General features: G+C 39.7%; 1 protein-coding gene across 1 annotated transcript in view; it reads right to left on the bottom strand.

Moving 5' to 3' along the window:
- The window catches only part of CHD7 (chromodomain helicase DNA binding protein 7), a 132,989-nt gene that overhangs the window by 68,911 nt on the left and 39,912 nt on the right, over window positions 1-24,166 (bottom strand). The window contains exon 2 of the mRNA XM_036406359.2: window positions 21,028-22,888. Within this exon, the coding sequence (XP_036262252.1) occupies window positions 21,028-22,713 (1,686 nt within the window). The 5' untranslated portion in view covers window positions 22,714-22,888. The remainder of the gene's footprint in view (window positions 1-21,027; window positions 22,889-24,166) is intronic.

Genomic DNA, 24,166 nt, shown 5'->3' with positions numbered 1-24,166 from the left:
TGTCCACCTGTCTGATGAACATCCTGTGAGCTCCAGTTCATTACTTGTAAGGACAATACTAATGTTTTTTAACAATGAATCACTGAATCATGGCATATCCTGGCTTGGAAGAGATCCACAAGGATCACCAAAGTCCAACTCCTGACCCTGTACAGGACACCCCATCATGTCCCTGAAAACATCCAAATGCTTCTCTGTCAGGCTTGTGGCTGCGACCACTTCTCCAGGGAGCCTGTTCCAGTGCCCAACCACCTCTGGGGAGAAACCTTTTTCCTAATACCCAAACCAAACCTCCCCTGACACAACTTCATACTGTTCCCTATTGGCCGCCAGGGAGAAGAGGATTAGTGAGTGCTCCTCCCTACACTTCCCTTCATGAGCAAGTTATAGACTGCATAAGGACCAAACTGCAATAGACTGTAAGGAAATCCACTAGGAGCAGATGGGCACCATGTGGCTACAACTGCATGCTGCCCCAATCTGATTACCTGGCACTACTACACACCTCTTTATTTTATTACAACATGCCTGCACCAGGAAGTCCTCAAATTCAGCCTTCAGGGTGTCCTGCTCGTACCCTGTTTGTGTATGCACACCTGAGTGGCCTTTCTTCTGGGCTGGTCTTCCAGTCTTGGGAAGCTTTAGAAAGACATCAGTCACAGCCAGTCCTTTCAGCCTTCCTGATGCAATTCACACTCTGTTTTGCCATTCTTACCTGCCCCAGGGCAACCTCTCACCCCTCTTCTGAGGGCACGCTAATGCAAGGGTCTTCAACAGGACTAGCCCACCTCTGAGAAAGCCATCCCAGAGACAGCCTAGGGATCACAGCTGCCCAATAAGTCCTCACTCACAGATGTGACTGAACTGCCCTTCAGCAAGTGAAGAGCACAACACCAAATATTCATAAACATTAAGATACAGCAACCACCAGTAAAATGCTTTCAAATGCATTTTTAGTCCATTACATTTATTATCATATGATGTTTGTTCCAATATAGTAGGAATAGATATAACTTCTCCATCACTTTCCTATCCCCTGCCTTATATACCTAGGAAAACAAAAGCCCAGCATTTTTCTTTTTAGAGTTCCCTACCATCAGCTTCTTGTTAAACATCCATATTTAAGAAAACTGCATATAAAAAAATAAACCAGTCACAATTTAATGACAAACATGCATCAGATGACAAGGCTGGTGAAAAGAGGATGCAATTCAGAGAGTCTTTACTAAGAACTTTATCACTTCCCCTATCTGCACACCCCAAGAAATAACAAGTTTTCCCCAAAGGTATAAATATGTATATCATGTTCAAGGAAAGGCCAATGGCCTTAGATGTTAAAGATTTCAACAGATGTGAAAAGGACTAGAACTCCTGAGTTTTTACTCCTGTCCATAGAAAGGAGTAGTCCACTGAAGTCCCAAGATACTTCCACAATACCACCCCTAAGTATTTTTTTATTAAATCACAGAGTACTCTGAATGTTCTGTGGTTTGCAATAAGGTATTTTTATAATTTCACCAAGATATCTTGCAGTTAAGAGTGTACCAGATCAAGAAAAAATAGCTGAAAGCATTAGAAGAAACACTACCAGCACAGATGGTTTGGTTGGTTGGAGGTTTTGAGGGTCCACACTTTGGTTTCAGTTTGGAGCTGACAAACGTTCACTTCAACGATATTTTATCTGGATGACTGGAAGAGATCCACTAGGCAAATAATGCAATACTCTTTTCTTCCCTTGCCATCTTTCCCTCTCTGTAAGGTGAAGTTATACACTATCCACAAGCAAAAGATTAAATCCTTTTCATTCATTACTTGTGCTGGTGTCCTTTTTTACAACTTGTACTCAAGACTTTTCTGCTACATATTTTAAAAAGCACACAGAATTCTCTGATCACATGGACTTCTAATACTGTAAAATACTAAGGTACCACCAAAGAAAGAAAGTTAATCCACTCTAAACCAATTATTATTATTTAATGATTCTAATCTTTGCATTTGCTAACTTGCTCTGATTAAGAGCCTCATCTCAGAATTTTCTCCCAAAAGACCATATTTGATAAATGTTTTCTGATACCATAAAATTACATCCAAAGTATTTCAATCAAGCTGTCTCTACTGTTTATGTCTAATCCAAATCTCAAAGTGTTTAATTGCTGCTGTTTCAATCTCATAGTAAAGGTGAGCACATTTAGTACTAGGAGATTCATAATTTAAAACTGTAACTTTACGTTTTGACATTCTAAATGCCATTTCCTTAATCACAAAGAAATACCACATCATGAGAGAAAAAGAAACTCCAAAATCCCACTGCCACCATCACTTTGACTTCTATTAGATGTCAAATAATTTGGAATTACTTTGCTAACCCATTTTTATCCAATATTAAACTGTTCTTGTCCAGCAAAAATTCAAAACCTTTTTTTCAGGCACTGAAGAATGAATCAACCTGCAAATGAAACAGCAAACATGCAATGCTATCTTAAAAAGATTACTTGAAGTTCATTGTATCCCTAAGAAAACACACTGTAAATTATAAACATTTTTTCTTTTTTTAATTAGTCTAAATTATTTAAATATTTCAGATACTAGAAAACAAAGAATAATTGCTGTTACTAAATGGATTTTATGCCGTATTGCTTAACTTTCCACAAGAACATCTCTAACCTACAGCGTCTCTTCCCTAGTTACTCTACAACTGCTGCCTTGTGCAGTTCCCAGGATGGATGAGACTTCTAGATTAAATCAGATCTAAATGACAATGACATTAACCTGAAGACAAGGCTCATGTTACCTTAGGAAAGACTACAAGGAGTGATGAAAGCAGTGAATGTCAGGAAAGATAAGTTACTTTTTCCTACCAGCCTCAACTCATTGCAATACTTTTTTTTCCCCCCTAGATGGGCTTTTGTTTTGTTGGGTTTTCTTTTTTCCTTTTCTTTTAAATTAGATACTCATTTCTTACTAAGAGGGTTTCCCAGCAAAGAACTTGCCATGGACCTTCTTGAAAACTGCTCAAGGATGACTGCCAGAAAGCAACTACTGGCTTCAGCTTCGGGGCAATACAGCCCAGCATAACACACACAAAGAAGCCCCAAATCCCATTACTATCACTCTTGCCTCAGGCAATTCCCTATCCCTCTGTACTGGTTTACTCATATGTAAAATGGAGAATACACTCTGTAGGAGACTTTATTTGATGAATGAATTAGTGGCTAGTGAAGTTTTGATGCCTTGTGAAGGCTGACCTAGAACAGAGGCTGGACAGAGTTAAAGAATAAAGTAGGTATTTATTAGAAGGCTTTAATGGATACACCCTGGGCAGTACAAGAGCCCAGCCAGGGCTACACCCAAGATGAACCCAAAATGGTCACAAAATGGATAACCAGTCACAGAGTTTCACACTTTTATAAGTTCCAGCTCATTTGCATATTGAAGCTAATTGCCCAATTATAGCTTTAGATTATGAAGTCCCATCCTTCTTGTTTTTCTCTCTTCAGTCCACCGTTGTTTATGCTCTTGGGCCTGAAATTTGGATAATTTGTTCTTGGTCCCAAGCTAGAGAAGGAATTGTTTTGTCTACCTACTCTGTGAAGAGAGCCTACTATCCCCTGACATGAAGCTCAGAACTACACACTAAAGCAGTACAGAATGTGAAAAATATTAAAGCTAAACCTGAGGCATCAGTTTAGCTATTTTACAAAGATATGAAGAGAGACACTGTTTGTAGGAAGAGTCCGTCTAGTTCAAGGGATTCAGTGATATTCATTATCGGGTTTACTGGATAATATACAGTCAACAAATTATCAGGCCATACCTCAAACAATAAAACCAAAGTCATTAAAAAGCTACTTCTATCACAGAAGGTTACATACACAGATTACATCCTGTTTCATAGGCATGAGGAACATGTAGTGTCAGTCCTACTTCAGATCTTCAACTGCAGCTGTGCAGCTTGCCATCATGCCGTAAACACAATCACAATAAAATTTTGTGTTAAGTAACATAGTTTACGTTTTCTGTCACTTACTTGATTCTTTCTTTGATACTTACTTTCAAAAAGTATATATAAATGTTACAACCAAGCCTTCTTGCCAACTGAAGATACAACAAGGCAGACTCCTCAGATGTAAGAAACAATTACAGTTTTCCAACGCCCTCATCACACGCCTCTTTCAGAGCCACTAATGCTTACACCAACAAATACTGAAACATTTTAAGGGTCCCATATTTAGTATTTGGGAAAATAACAAAAGAAGAGTTAAAAGCTGCTATTGTTGCTCATACACATGCATTTATTAAAATATACATATGTATTCAAACATTTACTTTCAGTGTTTAAATTGTTTCTCATGATGTCTGACTCCCTTCCCAAACTACAGCTGTTTCCATGTTCACTTTCCAATATAGTACAAAAAAATCAACACAATCAAAAACCTGCCAAACCAACCCCAAAACCAGCCTGCAACAGGGGAAAAAAAAGTCAACTACATCAAGCCAGTTCTCCCCTGGTTATATGCTCAAGAATTAACTTCTCCCATCCTGTCATGTAGAAGATACCCAGTCTTCAAGTTAAATAATTTCTATGAAGATAAAACAAAATGCAAATATAGCTTTTTCCTTTTTCTTCTCCTGCATCTATATAGAAAAGGAAAATAACCTAGAAAGTAATGATTTGAGAATGGCCCTCTTACATTTTGTTTTCAATACACTCCCAAATAGTTAAGCAGTAATTATAAAAAAGTCTGATTAACCAGCCTTTGAACACCTATGGTTGATCAAGTCACAGAAATCAAAGAGCAAAAGGTACAATATATCTTCAGCAGTGATGCATTTTATACCAATGACACCTATATATTACGAGAGAAAAACTACTAAAGATTTAATGGTGCCAATTAAAGGAGCCAAGAGTTTGCATGGCTCAATGGCTGAGTCATAGACCTTTTCCCCATAATAGGTTCCATTATAGTCCTGAGCTCAAGCTGTGGGAAGAGGATTACAGATGAGCAAGAGAATAAGTATTTTTAAATGTTATTGCCAAGGAAGGTGTCCTTTAAGCATAACACAGCTGAATGTCTCTCGTAGCAGTAGAGCAGCTTGTGCTTACTCACCATCCTAGCTTGAATTGAAAGCCTCAGAACTCACTTCTGAGAAAACACTAACACAGAATCAGTATAGAGCCCTCTCAAATTTAATCAGTTTTTCATATGCATTTCCAAACTTGAAATATTTCAGTACTTGTAATTTTTGTGCTATTCTATTACCCCGATTTTAAAAAATTCATATATACTTACATAAAACAATGTAAGACTGTGTAGCTAAAGACCAAAACAGCTTGTACTTAAACCATAGGATTGTCTATAAACAACTGGTGGGATGTACAATGAAGAAAAGAAAATTAAAACATTCAACTGCCTCTCAAGATTGCTTCCAGTAAATCTAGAGAAGTATTTGTGCCAGAATACAACATTGCACAAAATTCTGATCATCCACATCAACAACAATCACACCTCAGGTACAATGACAGATTATCCTGAAGAAGTTCAAAGAGAATTTAACTTACTTTAGATAGATTGCTATTTATCAAAACACTGACAGATCCTAATACAGTAAATGAAAATAATTAAGATGGGTAAAAATGACACCAGAGCAAATTCAGTATGAAACCAGCATCTAATAAATTTAGGACAGTCAGATGTTCCAACATTCAAACTGATCTGGGTAAGAATATCAAAAAACAGGAATACTGGAAGCAAAAGCCAAGTGCTCTTTGACCTTGATGAGATTTAGAAAAGCAGTTCATAAGATGGCAGATGTGACAGCTAGAAGCTCAACTCAATGGCCCAGACAACCTTTACAAGTACTTTGCTTCTAATGACTGGGAACAATAAAAATCAACATTTAAAAATAAATGGATTTTAACAAATCCAATTTGGAATATGACAAATATCAAACATGCTAGTAAACTAGAATATTTAACTAGAAAAGAGTTAAATATGCCTAGAAAAAACATTTATGTTTAATTTTCTTGGGGAAGAAAGCATCTATTAAGCAGACTAATAGGGCTGGTAAAACAAGCTCCTGCTCACAGGAATTTTATCTTCAAACCTGAGAAAAGGGGCTGGCTACCCAAAAAGCTTTTATAACTACACTGGCCAAAATAGTCAGAAAAAACTCTGTAGTATAACCTGGTTTACAAGCCTTACATCACACATATCCTTAAGTCATCACAGCTATGAATGTGACTGCTCAGATACCCCAAAGAAAATCTCTGCAATTTCAAATGTCTGTTTTTATAAAATTTTTTCTTTGGCAAGTAATTTTCTTTGTATCATGACTACCATATGCAACAATGCTGTTTAAAATAGAAAGGGTTGCTTATTAAATAAAGATGTCACAGTTATCAGTGTTCTTTTGCAATAAGTTTTCTATTCCTGGGTTTGGACAATTTTCCCCAAAGATTATAGAAGTCATTTTTATTTTCAAGTATTCCAGACAACAGAGACTTGAGAAAAACAGAAGTTTGCAATTTATTAAATTACTGATCATCCATCATTTGTTCATTGACACAGTTACATCATTTCAGTATTAGGGATATACTTGTAAGGGTTAGTGCAGGAGGGAGCCAGTATCCAGTTGCTGGGCCTGTGTCTTAACCTGCCAACCAGAATTTTGCAACTAAAAAGACTCCTGAGAGAATTTCACCTCTTTCTAATACTGTGTTGGAAAACTTGTTCTTCCTCAAGAGCTTCCTACACACATCCCTAATACAAGAGATCAGAATCAATGAGGATAAATGAAGGTAGAACATATTCTTCCCTCAGAAAAAAAGGAACTTCTTCCATAGAAATTACCCCATAGTTCCCAGTCCAGAAGTCCATGGCCTGCTTTGAGAACTCTCCAGAGTAGTTAATCAATAATCTAAAAACCCTTCTTCTATTCCCACCCATTGGGGAATTGAGTGGCTTATAGAACTGCTTTGTTTCAGGTTAAGTTTGATACAAACTGATGTAGAGACGCTTAGAAGAGACAGAAAGGAGCAAAAACTTCTGTTACACTACCAGTAAGTCTTACACAGTTGATCACTGAAAAAGCAAGACAACCTGCAGATGATACTTCAACTACTTACAACCCAAGTTTTCTTAGATATTTCTTTTCTGCCCCACAATGTTTTCTTTGCTTCACTTATGAATACAAGCATCTACCTCTTCAGCAGCTACAACTCACAGGCCATATTTCTGAGTTAAAAGGAAAAGATGCTGATCAAGATTTAAGTAATTCTGTGTTTTTAACTTGCAAGAAATAAACTGGTGGTTTTCTAGCATTGAAGCAAGGTAGGCATTTTCACATGCACTGCTAGTATGCTTTTTATGTACCAGTCGCCACAGTTTCTGCATGAAACTTGGACAATCAAAAATTATCCAATTAGATATAGTCAGTAAAAACCCTTTAAATGCAGGAAGTCACATACTGAAGCTGCAGAGGTTATATTCTAGATCTATTAGAAGACAAAGTAACACAGAAGACACCCAAAGGCTTTTTTGAGAACTTGTAAATCCACAGGAGAAGTCAAGCTGACATTCAAGAAAGTGTGCAGGAGCACAAACTAGCAGTGCTAACTCAAGGTAGGGCTTCTGAGGCAGGCACCCTTCAGAGCAGAGCTCCAGGCAGATGTGGAGGATCTTACCCAGGATGGTGGGGGTGGAAGACAGAGGAGGTTTGTGGTCACCTCCATAACCCCAGGCGTGTTACTATCTGCATGGTTCCACCCTTTGAAATGGAAACAGTGATCGTGTATGTATGACCCACCAACAAATTCCCACTGATTCAAGTTACACAAAGGTTATCTGATGGAAGAAGTTAACAGATATGGAGGGTACATATCACAGGCTAAAGCCATCTTTTTCTAGGTGGCTTACTAATACTGACCTGTCAAACTCAGGTAACTTGGGTTTCATGCTGACACTTCCCACTACAAATCTTACAATCCCCCAGCAAAGGTCAGCTATGTCCAGATCCCTTCAAAACAAAAGGCAAATATAACACATAACAAATATAACACTGGTCCTTTCACAGCCTTTCCAAAAAAGGTGGCACTATACAATCCATAACTTTCAGGTGAGGTGTGGATACACTATCAGGAGCCAACAGAGAACACCCTCCTGGAGAGATAATAGAATGGCTTGGGTCAGAAAAGACTTAAAGGCAATCTAGTCCAATCCCTCTGCAATAAGCAGGGACATCTTCAACTCAATCAAGTTGCCTATCCAACCTGACATTGAACATTTCCAGGGATAGGCCTCTACCACCTCTCTGGGGAACCTGTTACATTGCTTCATCACCCTTATCATAAAAAAAAAAAAAAAAAAGTCTTTCTTATATCTAATCTAGACCAGTCCTCTTTCAGTTTAAAATCATTAACCCTTGTCCTATCACAAGACCCAAAAGGTCCATATCCATCTTACTTATAAGCCCCACTTTAGGTACTGAAGGACTGCAATAACATCTCTACAGAGCCTTCTCTTCTCGGTGCTGAACAGCCCCAACTCTCTCAGCTTTTCCTCATTGGAGAGGAATTCCAGGCCTCTGATAATCTTTGTGTTTTTCTCTGAACTCACTCCAAGAGATTTATGGCTCCCCTGTGCTGCAGACCCCAGAGCTGGATGCTGCACTCCAGGTCTGGGCTCACAAGAGCAGAGCAGAACAACAGAATCCCCTCCCTTGACCTGCTGGCCTCACTGCTTTTGGTGCAGCCCAGGATACAGCTAGCTTTCTGTGGTGCCAGCACATTTTGGCAAGTCACACACAGTCCTTCATCCACCAGCACCTCCAAGTCCTTCTCAGCAGGGCTGCTCTCAATCTCCTGAGCCCCCAGTCTGTAATTGATGGAAGTGTAACAGCTTGCACTTGGACTTGCTGAACCTCGTGAGGTTCACACAGACCCACTCCTCTGGCTTGTCCAGTTCTCTTGGGATGTATCCTGGACCTCAGGTATGTCAAGCTCCACACCCAGGCTGGTGTCATCCACAAACTTGGTGAGGGTGCACTTGATCTCCCTGGCAGAGTCACTGATGAAGACATTGAGCAGTACTGGCCACAATGCACTTTCTGGGACAGGCGGTCTCTGCACTTCGCTTTACACTAAGATGCAACCACTGTCATTTCAGACACCAGCCTGAGCATATCCCATCAGAAGTGAGATTTAAGTTACACCATAGAATTCTGTTCTGTCAACTTTCCCTCTTCCCTCTTTTTTTTTCTGTTGCCAAGATCTGCATGCTTCTAATAGTGGACATATAATTCTCCTAATAAACTTCCCACATGCACATTGCTGCATATCATGTAAACCTGCTCTCCTTAATCAACTTTCCCAGGCCACATAAAAGTAGTCTGCAAGGGACTTCAGAGGTATAACTGAAGATGGTTTGGAAATATCAACTAAAAGAAATCTTAATAGATACAAATGTGACACAAAACCAGAAGTAATCAGCAGTAATCAACTCTATTTTTCTTTTGGGGTGGGAAGACAGTAGTTCTCCATATGGCCTTTTCATTGCACTGTTTTACTAACTTCAATATGACAAAATGAGCTTGAAATCACAGACTTGATAAAAATCCATTGATGCTATATTTGCTACTAAGAGCCATTTATGTAAAGAGCCCAAGTACTTCTCAGACTCTATAGTCACAGGAACAAATGAAAATAGCCTTTGAATATGTTAGCTATGGCATGTCAAAGGTAGGCCTTTCCCCAGCTCCTCTAGTAACTGAACTAAACTGATAATTAAATACAATGTGTCATTAGAACTTGAGGGAAGATGGGGATGATGGAAAACAAAGTGCAAAATACAAAAAACAAACAAAAAACTACAAACAAACCCTCCAAAACACACACACAAAATAAAAAAAAAAAAACTCACCAAAAATCCCACACTTCATTTTCTGTGGACAAACACCTACTTCATTTACCAACTGAGGTAACTCTTAACTTAGATTCCCCAACCAGTTTGATTAACATTGTTCTATGAAACACCTTATCTTTAGTGCAAATATCTTTAGTATCTTTGCTCCAGACATTCTTAACACAACCTATAGTAAAATGTAAAAATCCCTATAGGCAGATCTTAAATCAGACATGCCTACAGCAATACATCTAGATTTGGGTTTATATCATAATGTTATATTACAGTTGCAGAGCTGTGTCTAAAACAACACTTTTAACTTACCCCTGGCTGCCATAACAGTTTCTGAGTTACATTTTTAGGTGTTGTAGCAGAGAACTGCAGAAACTCACCACTGCTGCAGGGCACCTCAAGCACACCCACCAGGACACTGAAATACTGACACCAAACAACCAACCTGTGTCAGTCAGCAAAAATTCTCCCAGTCCCAGTCTAATACCCTAGGTACAGCATTATTTGATTTTCAACAAGTTTTCCTGAGGTATTTCAAAGGAGGCCTGCAGAGAGAAACACAACCAAGCAGTATTCCAGTACTGCAGGCATGTGTCCCTATGTCCATCTGTGACAATGCTTGCCCCAGTAGACATCTGCAAGATCCCACTAACAAACAGACACAAATAACAGCTGCAGTGCCCAAAGTTTTAGACCAGTTTTAATGACTCTGTATTTCATACACAGCTGTACAAGTAAACTGTGATGTCAACTTTTTAAGGTAAGGTGTTGCTTTAAATTCAAACACTCACTGCATATTATAAGCCTCTCTCTATATTTAGCAACAATTGGCTGGTACAGAAAGATTTCTTCCAAAAATAAAATTAAGGACTTCATATCGTCCAGTGCTCACATGTAAGGAAAATTACAGTATTATCACACTTATCAGCATCTTGCAGTGCCAAAAAAGATACCAAGTACCAGAATGCAAGTGGATGGAAGGCCATCTGGAGAGAAAGGAGACGTAAAAGCAGAGTGGAAAAAACAAGAGTTCATATTGACTACTAGACATTAGAAAGTTTGATATGAAACTTGTTATGAGTCCTCGCTCCTCTTCCAGGAAAATTACATCCAAAAATCTGTGGAACTATTAACTTCTCAGTCACTGTAGTCACGTTATTTTGTTTGTGGGAGTTACATAGACATAACAGAACAGAATTTAACTAGCACAATTAACATGGACTATTTTTTTCTGATTCAACCAATTAAAATATTCATTCTGTTGTAAGAAAAGTCTACTGTAAGTTGGTATATATTGGGAACTCGTGTATAACATGAAAATTTCCTCTACAGCCACAATAACAAGAGATTGCATTTAAAAAATATAAAAAATATATTTTTTTAATATAAATATTTAAAAAGTGGAAGTTGAAACCTAAATAAATGTTTGGCACTTCCTACAATGTTATAGCAATGTACCAATGGCACATTTGGTTTTGCATACTATAGAATAAGTGTTGCATTCATGAAGACAAATACTTGCAGTTTTCCAAAATGAAAAGGTTAATAATATGTCATAGAAACCTGCCAAGATTCAGAAATCATGACTTTAGAAAGTTAAGATTATGGACTTTCAGTACTTAAAGGGGGCTTATAAAAAAAGCAGAAGAGCAACTTTTAGATAGGCAGATAGGGACCTGGCAAAGAGGAATTGTTTTAACTAAAAGAGAGGATTTAGATTAGATGTTAAGAAGAAATTCCTTCCTCAAGACAGTACAGAGGTACTGAACAGGCTGCACAGAGAACTTGTGCATGCCCCACCCATAGAAACATTCAAGGCCAGGTTGGATGGGGACCTGAGGAACCTGATCCAGTGGGTGGCATCCACCCAGGGTTAACCCACTCCAGCATCCCTGCTTGTGGTGGGGTGGTTGGAACTAGATCCTCTTTAAGGTCACTTCCAATGCAAGCCATTCTATCAGCCTGCAATTTCTTAACATTTAGTTTCTAGAGCAGCAACCCATGCAATATGAACCCATTCCCAGAAGTTCTTAATAGTTTGCTTGCTCAGCCTAACACAAGAGCTGCTCTCTCCTAAGCTTGGCTAACACAGTAAAATCACTGAGGAGGAGTGCAGGCAAGAGCTGCATCCCAATCCTTGGTACTGAGGAACAACAAAAGCAAAGGAACAAAGACTACTCCCAGCCCAACAGTGAAAAATCAGAGAGATCCACTTTTCTCTTCTACAGCTTGTATAACTGCACTACTCTCACATTAACCTCTACAACTACCAAATTCCTACACAAGAAGTGGGATTTTCTGCTTTTAAGACTGGTTGCCTCAGTCTTCTTGAGTCACACTCTAAAGCAAGAGTAATACTGGAAGGAGCGACAGAGAGCAAAGAGGTGGCACATTTTAGAGTAACAGATACCTGAGTAAGAATTAAATTTGGGGTTTCATGAATTTTAGTTTTGAATAAATAACAAAATTAAGGGCCATCATCTCTATGTTCCTCTTCATAAACAGAGACAACACTATTGGCTACACCAATCTTGCCAGGAAGACAGAAAATTCTAAGTAGGTAACATATAAAGTACAGTAAAATCAAAAAGAATCATTTATAAACTCTGGAAAGAGCAAACACACAGATCACTTAGTCATCCTATCTCTCAGTTCTGTTTCCTCACAAAAATGACTAAAAAAATTAATCTGAGTTTTATTCCTAACTTGCCATGCTTTTAAACAATTCTCTATGCTAAGAAAAAAAAAATCCCATTCAGTGATCAAAGAAGACAATTCACTAACTGGCACTGGAAGCATCCTCAATATTACACACATTGAATGAAATTGTGCCAAGCTCTTTGGTAGAAAGGGGATATTCTTTCACCTCTTCAATAACAAAACAGTTGCAAATACTTTAGTTGGAAAACAGCCACACTTTTCTAAAAAAGAAAACACTCCTAAAATCATATTAGTCATTAATATTTGTGTGGAGTAAGAGGGAAGTTGGTAGAAGCTGGAATGTGGCCTGTTTGTCACTAATTCAATGAAGACAAAGCTTTCTAAGACTTCTAATGGAAGTTTTAATTTATCAAAATATGAGGGAGGACTCAAGGGCTGGTTACTGAGGTCAGGTACTATAAAAAAACAAGCTGTGTAGAGGTATTAAAGGGCTTGAAAGCTCACTGCCAGAGAAGAGGCAGTCCCCATTCTGCCCCAGCAAGCATTCCCACTCCTACAGCACTAACTTGGGTGATCCTGTGGTCACACAATGGAGAGCTGCCAGGAACACGACCTGGCCAGACAAGCCCGTTCACCAAATGATCAGGCAGGTGCAAGGAAGAAGCAAAGGTTCTGTATCCCAGACCACAGCCACCTTCATCTGCACATTTTTTGGTTGTTTTTTTTTCCTAAAGAGATTAGATATTGGGAGTTACTGAGCTCACACAGCTATCTACACTGGGAAGCTGTCAGTGGGCTACATGCCCACAGCAGGGTGACACAGAGGTACACCCTGAAGCAGTGAGAAGAGCAGTAACAGGCACCACTGTACCAAATGGCTGCCTCTGGCAAGGGCTCAAGAGGCAGGTGACTCAAGCAGAGAGAGGTGGAGTGACTCCCTAAACTTCTCTGTCCCCATTTTAACACAGACATTGGCCATTTCCTCTCCATTCCTGCTGTTCAGCACTGCTCTGTCAGATGGGCTCAGCCTTTCCCTGCCCCTTCCCTGATCATTGCTTCCTGCCCACACTTCCTACTCTGCTCCTATCAGCTTCCAGGAAGCAGCTTCACCATCTTTAAACCACACTGGCAAATTTGAGAATATTTAAAAAGAATAGATGTACAAATAAATGCGTTAACCACTCACAGGTGTCAAACCTTGCTCTTTAGCTACCACACTTTACAGCTCTTTTGAGAAGTCTATAAATATTTACAGATAGCATCTCAAAAAAACCAAATAAGTGTTTTGTTTGGGTTTTTCCCCCCAAATCCAGACTACATTGTCACCAGTAAAACACATGTATCATCATACAGTTAAAAAGAATTGAAATCTGAAAACTCAAAAGTGAAAAGCGCTGGCTTAGTAAACTGAGAGAGAAAACAACTTGTACAGACAAAAGTTACAAATTACACTTCCAAGTGATGGCGTCCCATCATAGTGGGAATTGACACTCCACAGTGTGAATTTACTCCACAGAGGAAATAAGAACACTTATAAAAGTTTGTGACACTTTCATTCAAGATACAAGCAAGGACAAGATAGCTTAAAATAAATGGATGCCTCAAATTCCATGAGAAAAAGCAGGACAGAATCCCAGGACAAGGATCCACAGTAAAAAGACAGGAAATTATTTCTTCACCTGCAACTTGTTCTTTATTAAGACTGCCACTGTATTTAATGAAATTTAAAAAAAAAATCAAGGGGAAAAAAAAAAATCAAGCATTTTCCTTTTATTTGCCCTGATTTTCAATCCTTGTGTCTGTAGGTCAATGATGACACAGACATGAGGGTTTTTATTAGACTATCAGCTTTCAATCATGAAAAAAAGTTTCTCTGAAACAACAGATTTAAATTTGTTCAAATAAATATGAAGTAGGACAACATCGTCAACCATGGGAAAGTAAGATAGCTGTCAAGTCCCACTGGAAGTGACCATCAGCAGCAGGTAGGAACACAATACTGCAGTACTAAACAAGCAGCATAAATTAAAAAAATTTCTAGTAGGGTGATTCCTCAGAAAATGCTAATGATTTCAGGAAACAATACATTCAGGTCATCTACATCTCACAGAAACCTTCAAAATACCCACGCTGAAGAACAAGTTGGGTAACTCTTAAACCTACAAATCACTATGCTGATTCAGACTTATGTTTTCATGTTAATGCTACAAACTGGCTTTACCCAAAACTTCAGAGCAGACAATTTAATGGCACAAATTATTTTCATCACAGTCAAATCATGGCACCTGAGGGAAGAAGTATTCTTGAAGTAGCTTGTGCCTCCTCAACAGTAAAAAAGACCAAAAAGTTCATAGCAAAACCACCTCAAAACTACAAATCTTTGGCCCAAAGGCCTATTCACTGAAAAATCACTGCAAGCACTTTATTTACAAAAGCACACATAGCCTTTCAAAAGTGAGGAAGAAATAAGCCTTTGGATATGTTAATATTAACTGTTAGACTCAACTGCAAAGTTTTAGAATATGATCTTTCATTGGACACAGTACTTCATAATATTATGAACTTTGAGAGACCTGCATGGAAACTCACAGATGGATCAAGTTATCAGTGTAACAGAAAATTCTACTCCACAGGGGTGAAATAACTTCAGCACTTCTGACTAAAGGTAGATTTTACGGTCTGTTTTTCTTTTAGTTGGAAAATTTTAGTTAATTACATTGCTTACATTGCTCAAATACAAGAATTCTTCAGAACCCCAACAATATACAGCAGAAGCCTGTAAACTTTTAAGAAAAAAATACTGCTATCAACCTTTACCTTAATACGAATACTATGGATTTTCTTCCCTCCTTCTCTCCACTACTATCCACAACCTCTTATTTTGCCTACATTTTCTCCATATATATTATATAAATACACACACACTCATGCTTATCTATACCTAAAATTGATACACAATTGTAGCTAATAGAAGTTCAGTATTAGTGGGTTCTTAATTCCATTTACTCTGGCAGTTTCAAAATTCTTGCCAACATACACTGTTTTGCTGGCCTGTGAATACTTGAAAAAGGAAACTAGATTTTCTAGGGGCAGGCAGCCACGAGACTTTGCTGAACATGCAGCATACACAGTACCCCAAAAGACCAGCTAGCAGTCATGTGAAATAGCCTCTGCATCAAAACAAAAAGTACCAATGGTGTTTCTAGGTTTTTTTTTTAAATAAATTCAATTTGTTTTACTTATCAACAGGAAAAATAGTCCAAAAGTTAAATACTTGAGGGATTAAAAAGCCAGTGACTCTCTCTGGAGATGTGGGAAATTGCTTATGAATATTATTTATGGGAATATCCTAACTATTCAAGTGGCATCAGTTGTTACTACATAAAGTTACAGGAAACACCGAAAGATAATTCATGTGAAGACAGTAAGGAGTCTATCACTTCTCATTAGGCATTAAAACAAAAACCCAGGAGAGAATAAACTTCATTTTAGTGTGCCAGCAGAAACTGATTTAACCTGTACTTTCTGCCAGGTTAGAATATTGCATCAAACCAATACAGCTGATTATAGTTTTCATTAACATCCCTTTCCATTCACGAATATCCAAGCATAAATTAAACTGAGGCAGCAACACAGAGTTTGAAATTGCAGGAAGGGCCTGTGAAAGGGGTGACCCAGCTGGTGACTCAGCAGGACTTTCCCTGCCTCCTCCCCTGCAAGGGAGGGCAGGAAATTTCAAAAGAATGTGTTCATACCAAACACAGCTATGAGTTATGATTTAAAGCAAAGTCACATGCCCACAGATAATAAGGCCAGAAGAACAAACCTGGCAGTGAACCGGTAACACACACACAAAATTAGTTCCTTCTCCACCAGAACCTGGACACTGCAACCCAGAATCCTTCAACACTCTTTGTGCCCATTGTGGAGCTCTCCCATTTAGTCAGGCATGGAGGCTATACCATACTTGTTTGTCATTTAAATACTCCTGTGTTTGACTATAAATAATGTAGATTGCATTTGTGGAACATGATTAATGAACACGACTCGAAACTTCAGCCCACACAGTAGCTGTGGGTAAATAAGTTGTGTGTAACAACACACCCAGGACAGCCTATTCTTGGCAAAGAAAACTCCCACACTTCCTCTATCACCAATATAATGCTCCGAAAATAACGATATGTAAGAACAACTGCATAGCATTAGGCCTCCAAAGGCCTGTCTAACCTGATATCACCTCTGATAAAGTGTGTGGAAGAGGACAAGAACCAGACATGCATACAGGAGATGCAACCCAGTAACAAATTCTCAGTCACTTATGTATGGCACAGATCTGCTGTGCCAAATGTGGTGCCTTTATGTTTATCAAATGATGATGCATTTTTCAGTGAAACATCTCAGAGATCAGCATCTTAATGTTCAGAACTGAACTCATCACTGGACAACTTGCTGAATACCTAAAAAGAATTCAAGGAGACAAAAACAGGTGAAAAACAACCCTTCACATTCATCCTCTTCATGCACCTGTATCACTGACAATTTAGAGGCTTTCACCATCTCTCTCCTTCCTTCCCCCACTAAAACACCCCCCAGCCTGCCCCCTGCCAGCTTTTTCAAGTGCTGCTGTATTTTCTGAGGTCTGAGGAAGGAGCACAGAACTTCACAGCATTTGCCTCACCAGCATACCATACATACAGGTAATAATCTTTGTTTTGTTCTCTACTACTTTCACTACAATTCCTGCCGATTTATTTCTTTAACTGCTTTAGGTCATTTTCAGACAGCCATCTAACACAGAGACCTGCTCCTAAAAAGATGGTTTTGCCTGCCATTTCACTGCTCAAGCACCACAGAACCATAAAATCATTTAGGCTGGAAATGACCGTTAAGATCAAGAAGTCCGACTGTAAACCCAGCACTGTCAGGTCCACCACTAAAGCATGTCCTTAAGCATGTCCACATGGGTAGCATAGGTAGACACCACATCTATACATCTTCTAAATACCTTCATGAATGGCAACTTTATACCTTCCCTGGGCAGCCTGTTTCAATGCTTGATAACCCCTTCTGTGATGAAAATTTTCCTAACATCCAATCTAAACCTCCCCGGCCATGTCTTGACTCACACAACTTAGTGGCCAAGTAATTGACTCTTCTATTGTATTTCTAATTATTTTATTTCATTCTTGTTAGGTTCTTCACCACATCAGCATTTAGTACTCTGCTTTGGGTACATCAACAGCAGCAGCAAATTTTGCCACCTGACTTTTCACTCTTCTCCAGATCATTTATGAGTATTTTGGAGAACACAAGCTCACAAGCCTAACACAGATGCCTCCACTGTGAAAACAGGCAATGATTTGCTCCCTGATTTGCTCCTTGGTGGATTGTCCTGCCACAGCAGAACCAGCCTTCCCACCTCATGGCCACCAGGCTCTTCCAAAAACTTTTCCTTAAAAGTGTTTCAAAGGAGTGCCTGACAAACCAAGCACACTGACTGAACATCCCAACACTGCAGTGGTTCTTATGGGTCTATCACACTCCACTGCATCCAGCAGCTCACAGCTAACATGGTCCTAAATAACCATGTCTAGTTTTCAGCTATTAATCGAAACCAGATGAATTGTCAATCACCAGCTTCATCTCACAGCCAAAATAATTTGCAGTTTTCCACACAAAAAAAGAAATAACAAGCCTTGGAATCAACACAGCAATTTTTTTCAACTTAAAAGCAAAAGAACTTCACTTTCCTTCCAACATATCTAACAACAAAACAATAATTTGGTTAACCACAAGTATTACAGCCTTCCCATGATAAGGCTAGCTTCAAATCACTGAAAAATAATTACTAAGATGACTTCTGTTGATTTTAAAGTACATAGTGATTTCCATTTTCACTGACTATATTAATCTTGTTGATTCGTTTTATACAAATAAAAACAAACCAGTCATTTAAATAACTGCTCTTCGTGAACAGTTTTCTGCCTACTGACATGAAAGGAAAACCAAGACACAGGAGAGCTATCAACTCTGTATTCAGGCTTAAGAGCAGGGGTTTCACACATCTGCATTTTTTCCCCAGGGGGTGGGGAGGGGTTAAGTTTTCGTTGATTTGAACAGTACTCATTTCATCCAAACAGTTTTCAAGGGGGAAACGCCTGCCTGTTAAGAGTTTCATTACTACAATCAGGGCTCAAACTAATTACTTAATGGGAAGGTACATGAACATTAACTTTTACCAGATAAAAACTTAACAGAAATAAGCTAAGAGAAAAGTTACTTGGCTTGCTACAACTGTCTGAATTACTGATTTTAATCAAGTAACTGGAGTTATCATGTGGTTTTCCTCTAATTATTTTGTTTCAGCACTTACCTTTCTTCGAGCTATTCATTTGCAGTTCAGCACTCTGTAATAGGTTGCTTAGCTTATTTAAGGGTTGAGCTGTCTGTGTTTAACCTCTTCACTGATTAAAGGGAAAAAAATGTCCCAAGAACATTTAACAAGCTTGTACATTTTTCAAGTAAACTTTCTTCTTCCAAACCACCTTTTAATGCCAAATATAGGCTTACTGGATGGGCAGATGAAAACAAGGAATTAATGCTGGTGAAGAATACCACTGCTTTAGGGTACAGTCCACCTCAAGTATTTCCTCCCACATCTCCACCATCATGGGTTATGAAAGATCCTAGTGACACTGGTTTTTGTTCCTTTACTGCCTTAGAAGTCTTATGTTATTACTTCTATAATTTTCTTTCAAGTTTTTTCAACTAGATGCTTCAGCTCTCATCTTTATAGTAAAAAACGTGTCTTATACTTCTTTTTCTCATTCCTACCCTTTCTGAACTGATTTCTCTGTGCTGTCATTACCACCTTCCCAAATACTCGTTCATTTTTTTCACTTTTTCCCTATAGTCTTGAGCTCTCTCCTTTTCATCCTGCTTACCCATACAGTTGGTAACAGGAGGCACTGGCAAGAGCTGCTGTCTCAGACAGGAACACACAACTCCACATGCATGCAAGAACTGTAATTTAAGTTCTCCAAACAAAGTCTGTGTGTGGAAATGCAGAGAGAGGAAGAGACATCTAAAATTTCAAGCCAGCTTTGAGGTAGGCAGGGAAGAGAAAGATGGTCTTGAAGATATATTTTGACTCTTCAAGAGAGCCTCCTGCTCCCTCAAGAGAAAGACAGTGCACTTTTCTCCTTGCCCAGCTTAGTCCCCCCCTCCTCCTCTCTTCCACGGGGAATGTGGAAGCCTGTCCCAGCTGCCGAGCTGCTCCATCCAGCATTCCTTGTCAGCTGCCTGTCCACAGAGCGCGCGTCTGAGTGCCAGCGCCGGCTCACGCTGTGCGGAGCAGCGAGCAGGAGCAGCCGGCAGGCAGCAGCGGAGGGGACGGCCCAGCAGCTGCTCTGCGCACAGGCCCGGGACACTGCCCAGGACAGCTGGCTTTATCATTTATTAAGCGTATTGTAGCATCGTGTCCTTACGACTGCATTCCAACAATTGTCTCCAAATATTTATGGGCAGAGCTACTTGGCATTAACTACTGACTGATCGGAAAAAAAAAATAAAATTAGTAAATCTTTAATATCTTGAGCACTAATTCATCTGGTACCAAAACCACCTGAATTCTGACTGACTGAGTCAAAGGCAAGCAATGGCAAATGTGAAGATTCCAAAAAGCATTTTTTCAGCTGAAGCTTAACATACTAGCATGTAGCCAAACCTGTTAAGCTACAGAGGATCAAGATGTTTTACCATTTTTAGTTTTTAATTGAAAAATGACATGGGAGCAATACATAGCCATCGAAACCTGGCAGATCAAAGCCTCAGTAAAATAAAACTTGCATTCTATTTAACATTTCATTTGAGCCTCAGAAGATTTAATTTCAGACTGATTCACATTGTTGTCTTCTCCTTGTATAAACTGTTTCCCCATCACTTCTTGGTTTCATTACTTAGTGCTAAAGAAGTTCACACCAGAAATTTTTTTCATATGTAACAATTTAAGCCTTAATTTAAAACCACAGAACATTCCCTTAGGATTTAAAAAAAATATCTTGGTTTGGCCAAAACAAACACATTATAGCACACACTTCTTCCTCCAAGCTGCAAATACAAAAATTGAATAATTAAATGACACTTCTCACACTTGCTTTCCATCTTCTCCCCAAAGGAACCAACATGAAAAAAATAGTACATATTCTGCTTGTCCTGCTGTCGTATCACATTATGGTCTATCCATAATGTTATCCTATAACAATTACCATAAGGATGTTAGAAAGATACCTGAACGTTATTTTACCTTCAGCCTCTGTACACCAAGAAAGCCACACAACCAATAACAAACAGGGGAGATGAACAGGGGCAACAGTTTTGAAACCATAGTTCTTGTGTATCCTGAAAGGCATTTACAGTCATTTAAAACATTTTCAACTAATTGGAAGTAGCTTACCTGAAGGACAGGCACTTTTTGTGGTGTGTTTTGTGGTGACTGGTGAAGCTGTGCCCAAGGCTGATGATGAGGATGTGGGGGTGGTGAAGACTGGTGATGTATCCCTGGATGAGGCTGCATGGGAGGACAGGTTGGCATTTGCTGTTGAAAAGACTGCTGTTGACTAGGAAGCTGCTGGCCAGATATTAGTCGCTCTTGTATTGCTTGTGGATCTGCAAGGCCAACACCTGGACAACCATTTGGTCTCATGTGCCCACCCATCTCCCGTGGTGTCGAAGACATACCCATAAATGGACGATTCTGCTGCATGTTTCTGGGGCCCATATTCCTTTGTCCAATTCCCATGGCACCAGGGGGCTGGTGTGACGGCTGAGGATGGGGTATATTTGGGTAACTGCCAACTTCCATTGGTATTCCAGCACTACCGGGTCTAACCTGTGGAGGAGGTGTACCTGCTGGATTACTCATTGCTTTCATAGGTGACATGGGAGGTGGAGAGGCATAAGTTCCCTGAGGCTGTGAAGGGTGCATAGTTTGCGTGTTCATTTGGTTAAGTGAGCCACTAGGGTGGATGGGCTGCTGGTGCATTAGTCCTTGACCACTGTTTGATGGAAATCCGACAGCATTTGGGTATCTTGGTACAGACTGATTCATTGGAGTGTTATTTGTAAGGCCTAAATTCTGATTCATCCCTGTATTATTAACTAATCCCTGATTAAGGTTACTGTAAGGATATCGAGAATACTGCCCTGAGTTGTTTATAGTAGGTGAGGGTACCGTCTGGCTCCGAGAACTAAAATTAAGTGTTTGCGGCCTAACAGCACCCTGCTGGGGAGGATTAGGGGAGAATCTGGGACTGTGGGCTACTGATTCCCCATGGAGAGCAGTAGGGGGATGGTGGTGAAATTGCTGGACTGAGTGTCGCAAAGAAGGTGCCATACTGGGATTCTGCTGGGGCACATGAGACAAGTGGCCAGGTCCTGAGGTGGCAATGAAAGGGTTTCCCTGATTGAGGCCTTCTTGGCCTTGAGAAAACTGGTTCATCCTCTGCTGCTGCGGCTGACTGTGCTGCTGCATTGAAAAATCACCACGAGCCATGTAGTTTCCCATCTGCTGCATGTGCTGAGGATGGCCCTGCCCAGGGGGTCCGGAGGGTGCCTGTGGCGGCTGCGTGGGTTGCGGCTGCTGCTGCTGCTGTTGCTGCTGGTACGGTGCTCTTATCTGGTCTGGCACTTGAACTGCCCGTGGTCCCCACATGGAGCCACTGTCTACGAAGGGCTGGCCGTGTCTTTCGTTCTGCATGCCGGGATAGACTCCCATCTGACCACCGGCACCACTGCTGTGAGGAACCTGAGGAACTGGAGGGTTGTGATACTGCGAATGAGGAGACGCTATACCATTCCCAGGGGCATTGCTTATCATCCTGTTCGGCTGATCCATCAGGTGCATTTTCTGCTGTTCGTATTGATTATAGTGATCAAAATGGGTCAACTTGGCTTGGTTCTGATTTGCAGGAGGATGATGAAGAGATGACTGTAAAGTGGGAAATCCTTGATCCATGGGCATTTGCTGACCCATAGGATTCACTGTATTTTCAGGATATCCACATTCTCCGAGACCTTCCAACCCTTCACTGAAAATATTCCCATCTTCTCCAAACAGACTCATCATTCCTGGATCTGCCATCTTTTTTCAGCACGCAGCTCCTTGGAGCTACAACCAGAATGTTAGTCTGTGCTTCACCTCGGTGAGGTGTTTTGTCCTCAAAGCCTTTAATCCTCAACTAATCTCCTTCATGTCATTCCATATTTCCTTAATTCTTTTGGACCACGCAGTGTCAGGCAAAGTCTGGTTACTGCTCCTAGAAAAAGCAGGGGAAGGGGGAGAAATAGAAGAAGATATTAAAATAAGTAGCATCAGGCAACATAAAGAATACATACTTGACTGTTTTTTAAATGCTAGCTACTTTCAGCCCCCTGAAATACATCTTAAAAATCTATTTCACATTACGAAGGATTCATTAGCTTTATCCAAAGCTTTATTATGATAGAGAGTTAGGAAGCAAGCAAAACACTAGTCTTAACCTTAAATTAATCCATTCACTGCACTTCCTAGTGCTCCTTTCTTGGGTGGAACAGAACAAAAGAACACAACACGCAGCAGCAGCAGCTGCCACAGCAGGTAGGCAGATGTATGAATATAGCTGAGCAGCCCATCTGCTGAACTAAAGCCCTGAAAACGCTCTAGTTACCAACAGCATGTCCTTAACCTTATTCCCCTGAGCTGCGTAATCAGATGAGCAAGCAGAAGTGCCAGGTCCTACGATGAACTAAAGTTAGTTATATGCACAACAGATTTTTCAAATGCATATAGAGATGACCCACTAAATACAGACCAAACTCCAAGACTTAGCCTTTAGGAAGGGATTTTTTTTTAATTTTTTTTTAAACATGCATTTTAGCCTTATTTAATGAATTTGTACACTAAAAGACACAATATTTCTCCCCCTTTCTGCAAAGCTATATGCTTAATTTGTGTAAGAAAATCAAATTTACAAGCTTCATCATGTGATAGGGTGGATTTCTCAATCCTTCTCCTAATTTCCTTTATGATGGTAACACAATAGTATCAATGAAGTTCATTACTCATCTTCAGGTTATCATGCTATACTGCAACTACAGCACTTTGCAAGACCACACTGAAGTTCTGTTGTCCCCAGAACTTGAACACCCACTCAAGAGAACGAGTAATGGCAAAATGACTTAACAAAAAGCTAACTTAACAAGGTACACATTTGGACTTGGGGAATAAAAAGCAAAAAGCAACAACACAGTAACAACAGATTCAGAAATGCTCTCATTCAGGTTTTCCACAGGGAAGACCTATCTATTCCGAAATGTGTCCCCTATCCTCTTCCCACAAGAACTCCAAAGATTTGTTTGGATCCATTTTTTATGAGCAAAGGTAGTCTAATGCTGTCTTTTTCTTAAAAATCAAAATTTTAAACACTGTGTCTTACATGCAAAATAAACTTTAAGATAGTCAAGGGAGTCCATACACTTAGCAAATAAAACTATTTTTGTATCTTGGTCGTAATTCAGTGGCGACTCTGCTTGCAGATACCAACTGCCCTTAACCA

This window comes from Molothrus ater, chromosome 1 (assembly GCF_012460135.2).
Source record: "Molothrus ater isolate BHLD 08-10-18 breed brown headed cowbird chromosome 1, BPBGC_Mater_1.1, whole genome shotgun sequence".
In the NCBI taxonomy this organism is placed as follows: Eukaryota; Metazoa; Chordata; class Aves; order Passeriformes; family Icteridae; genus Molothrus; species Molothrus ater.
The sequence above is the reverse complement of the archived record's forward strand: the minus strand, read 5'-3'. Positions and strand labels throughout refer to the sequence as shown.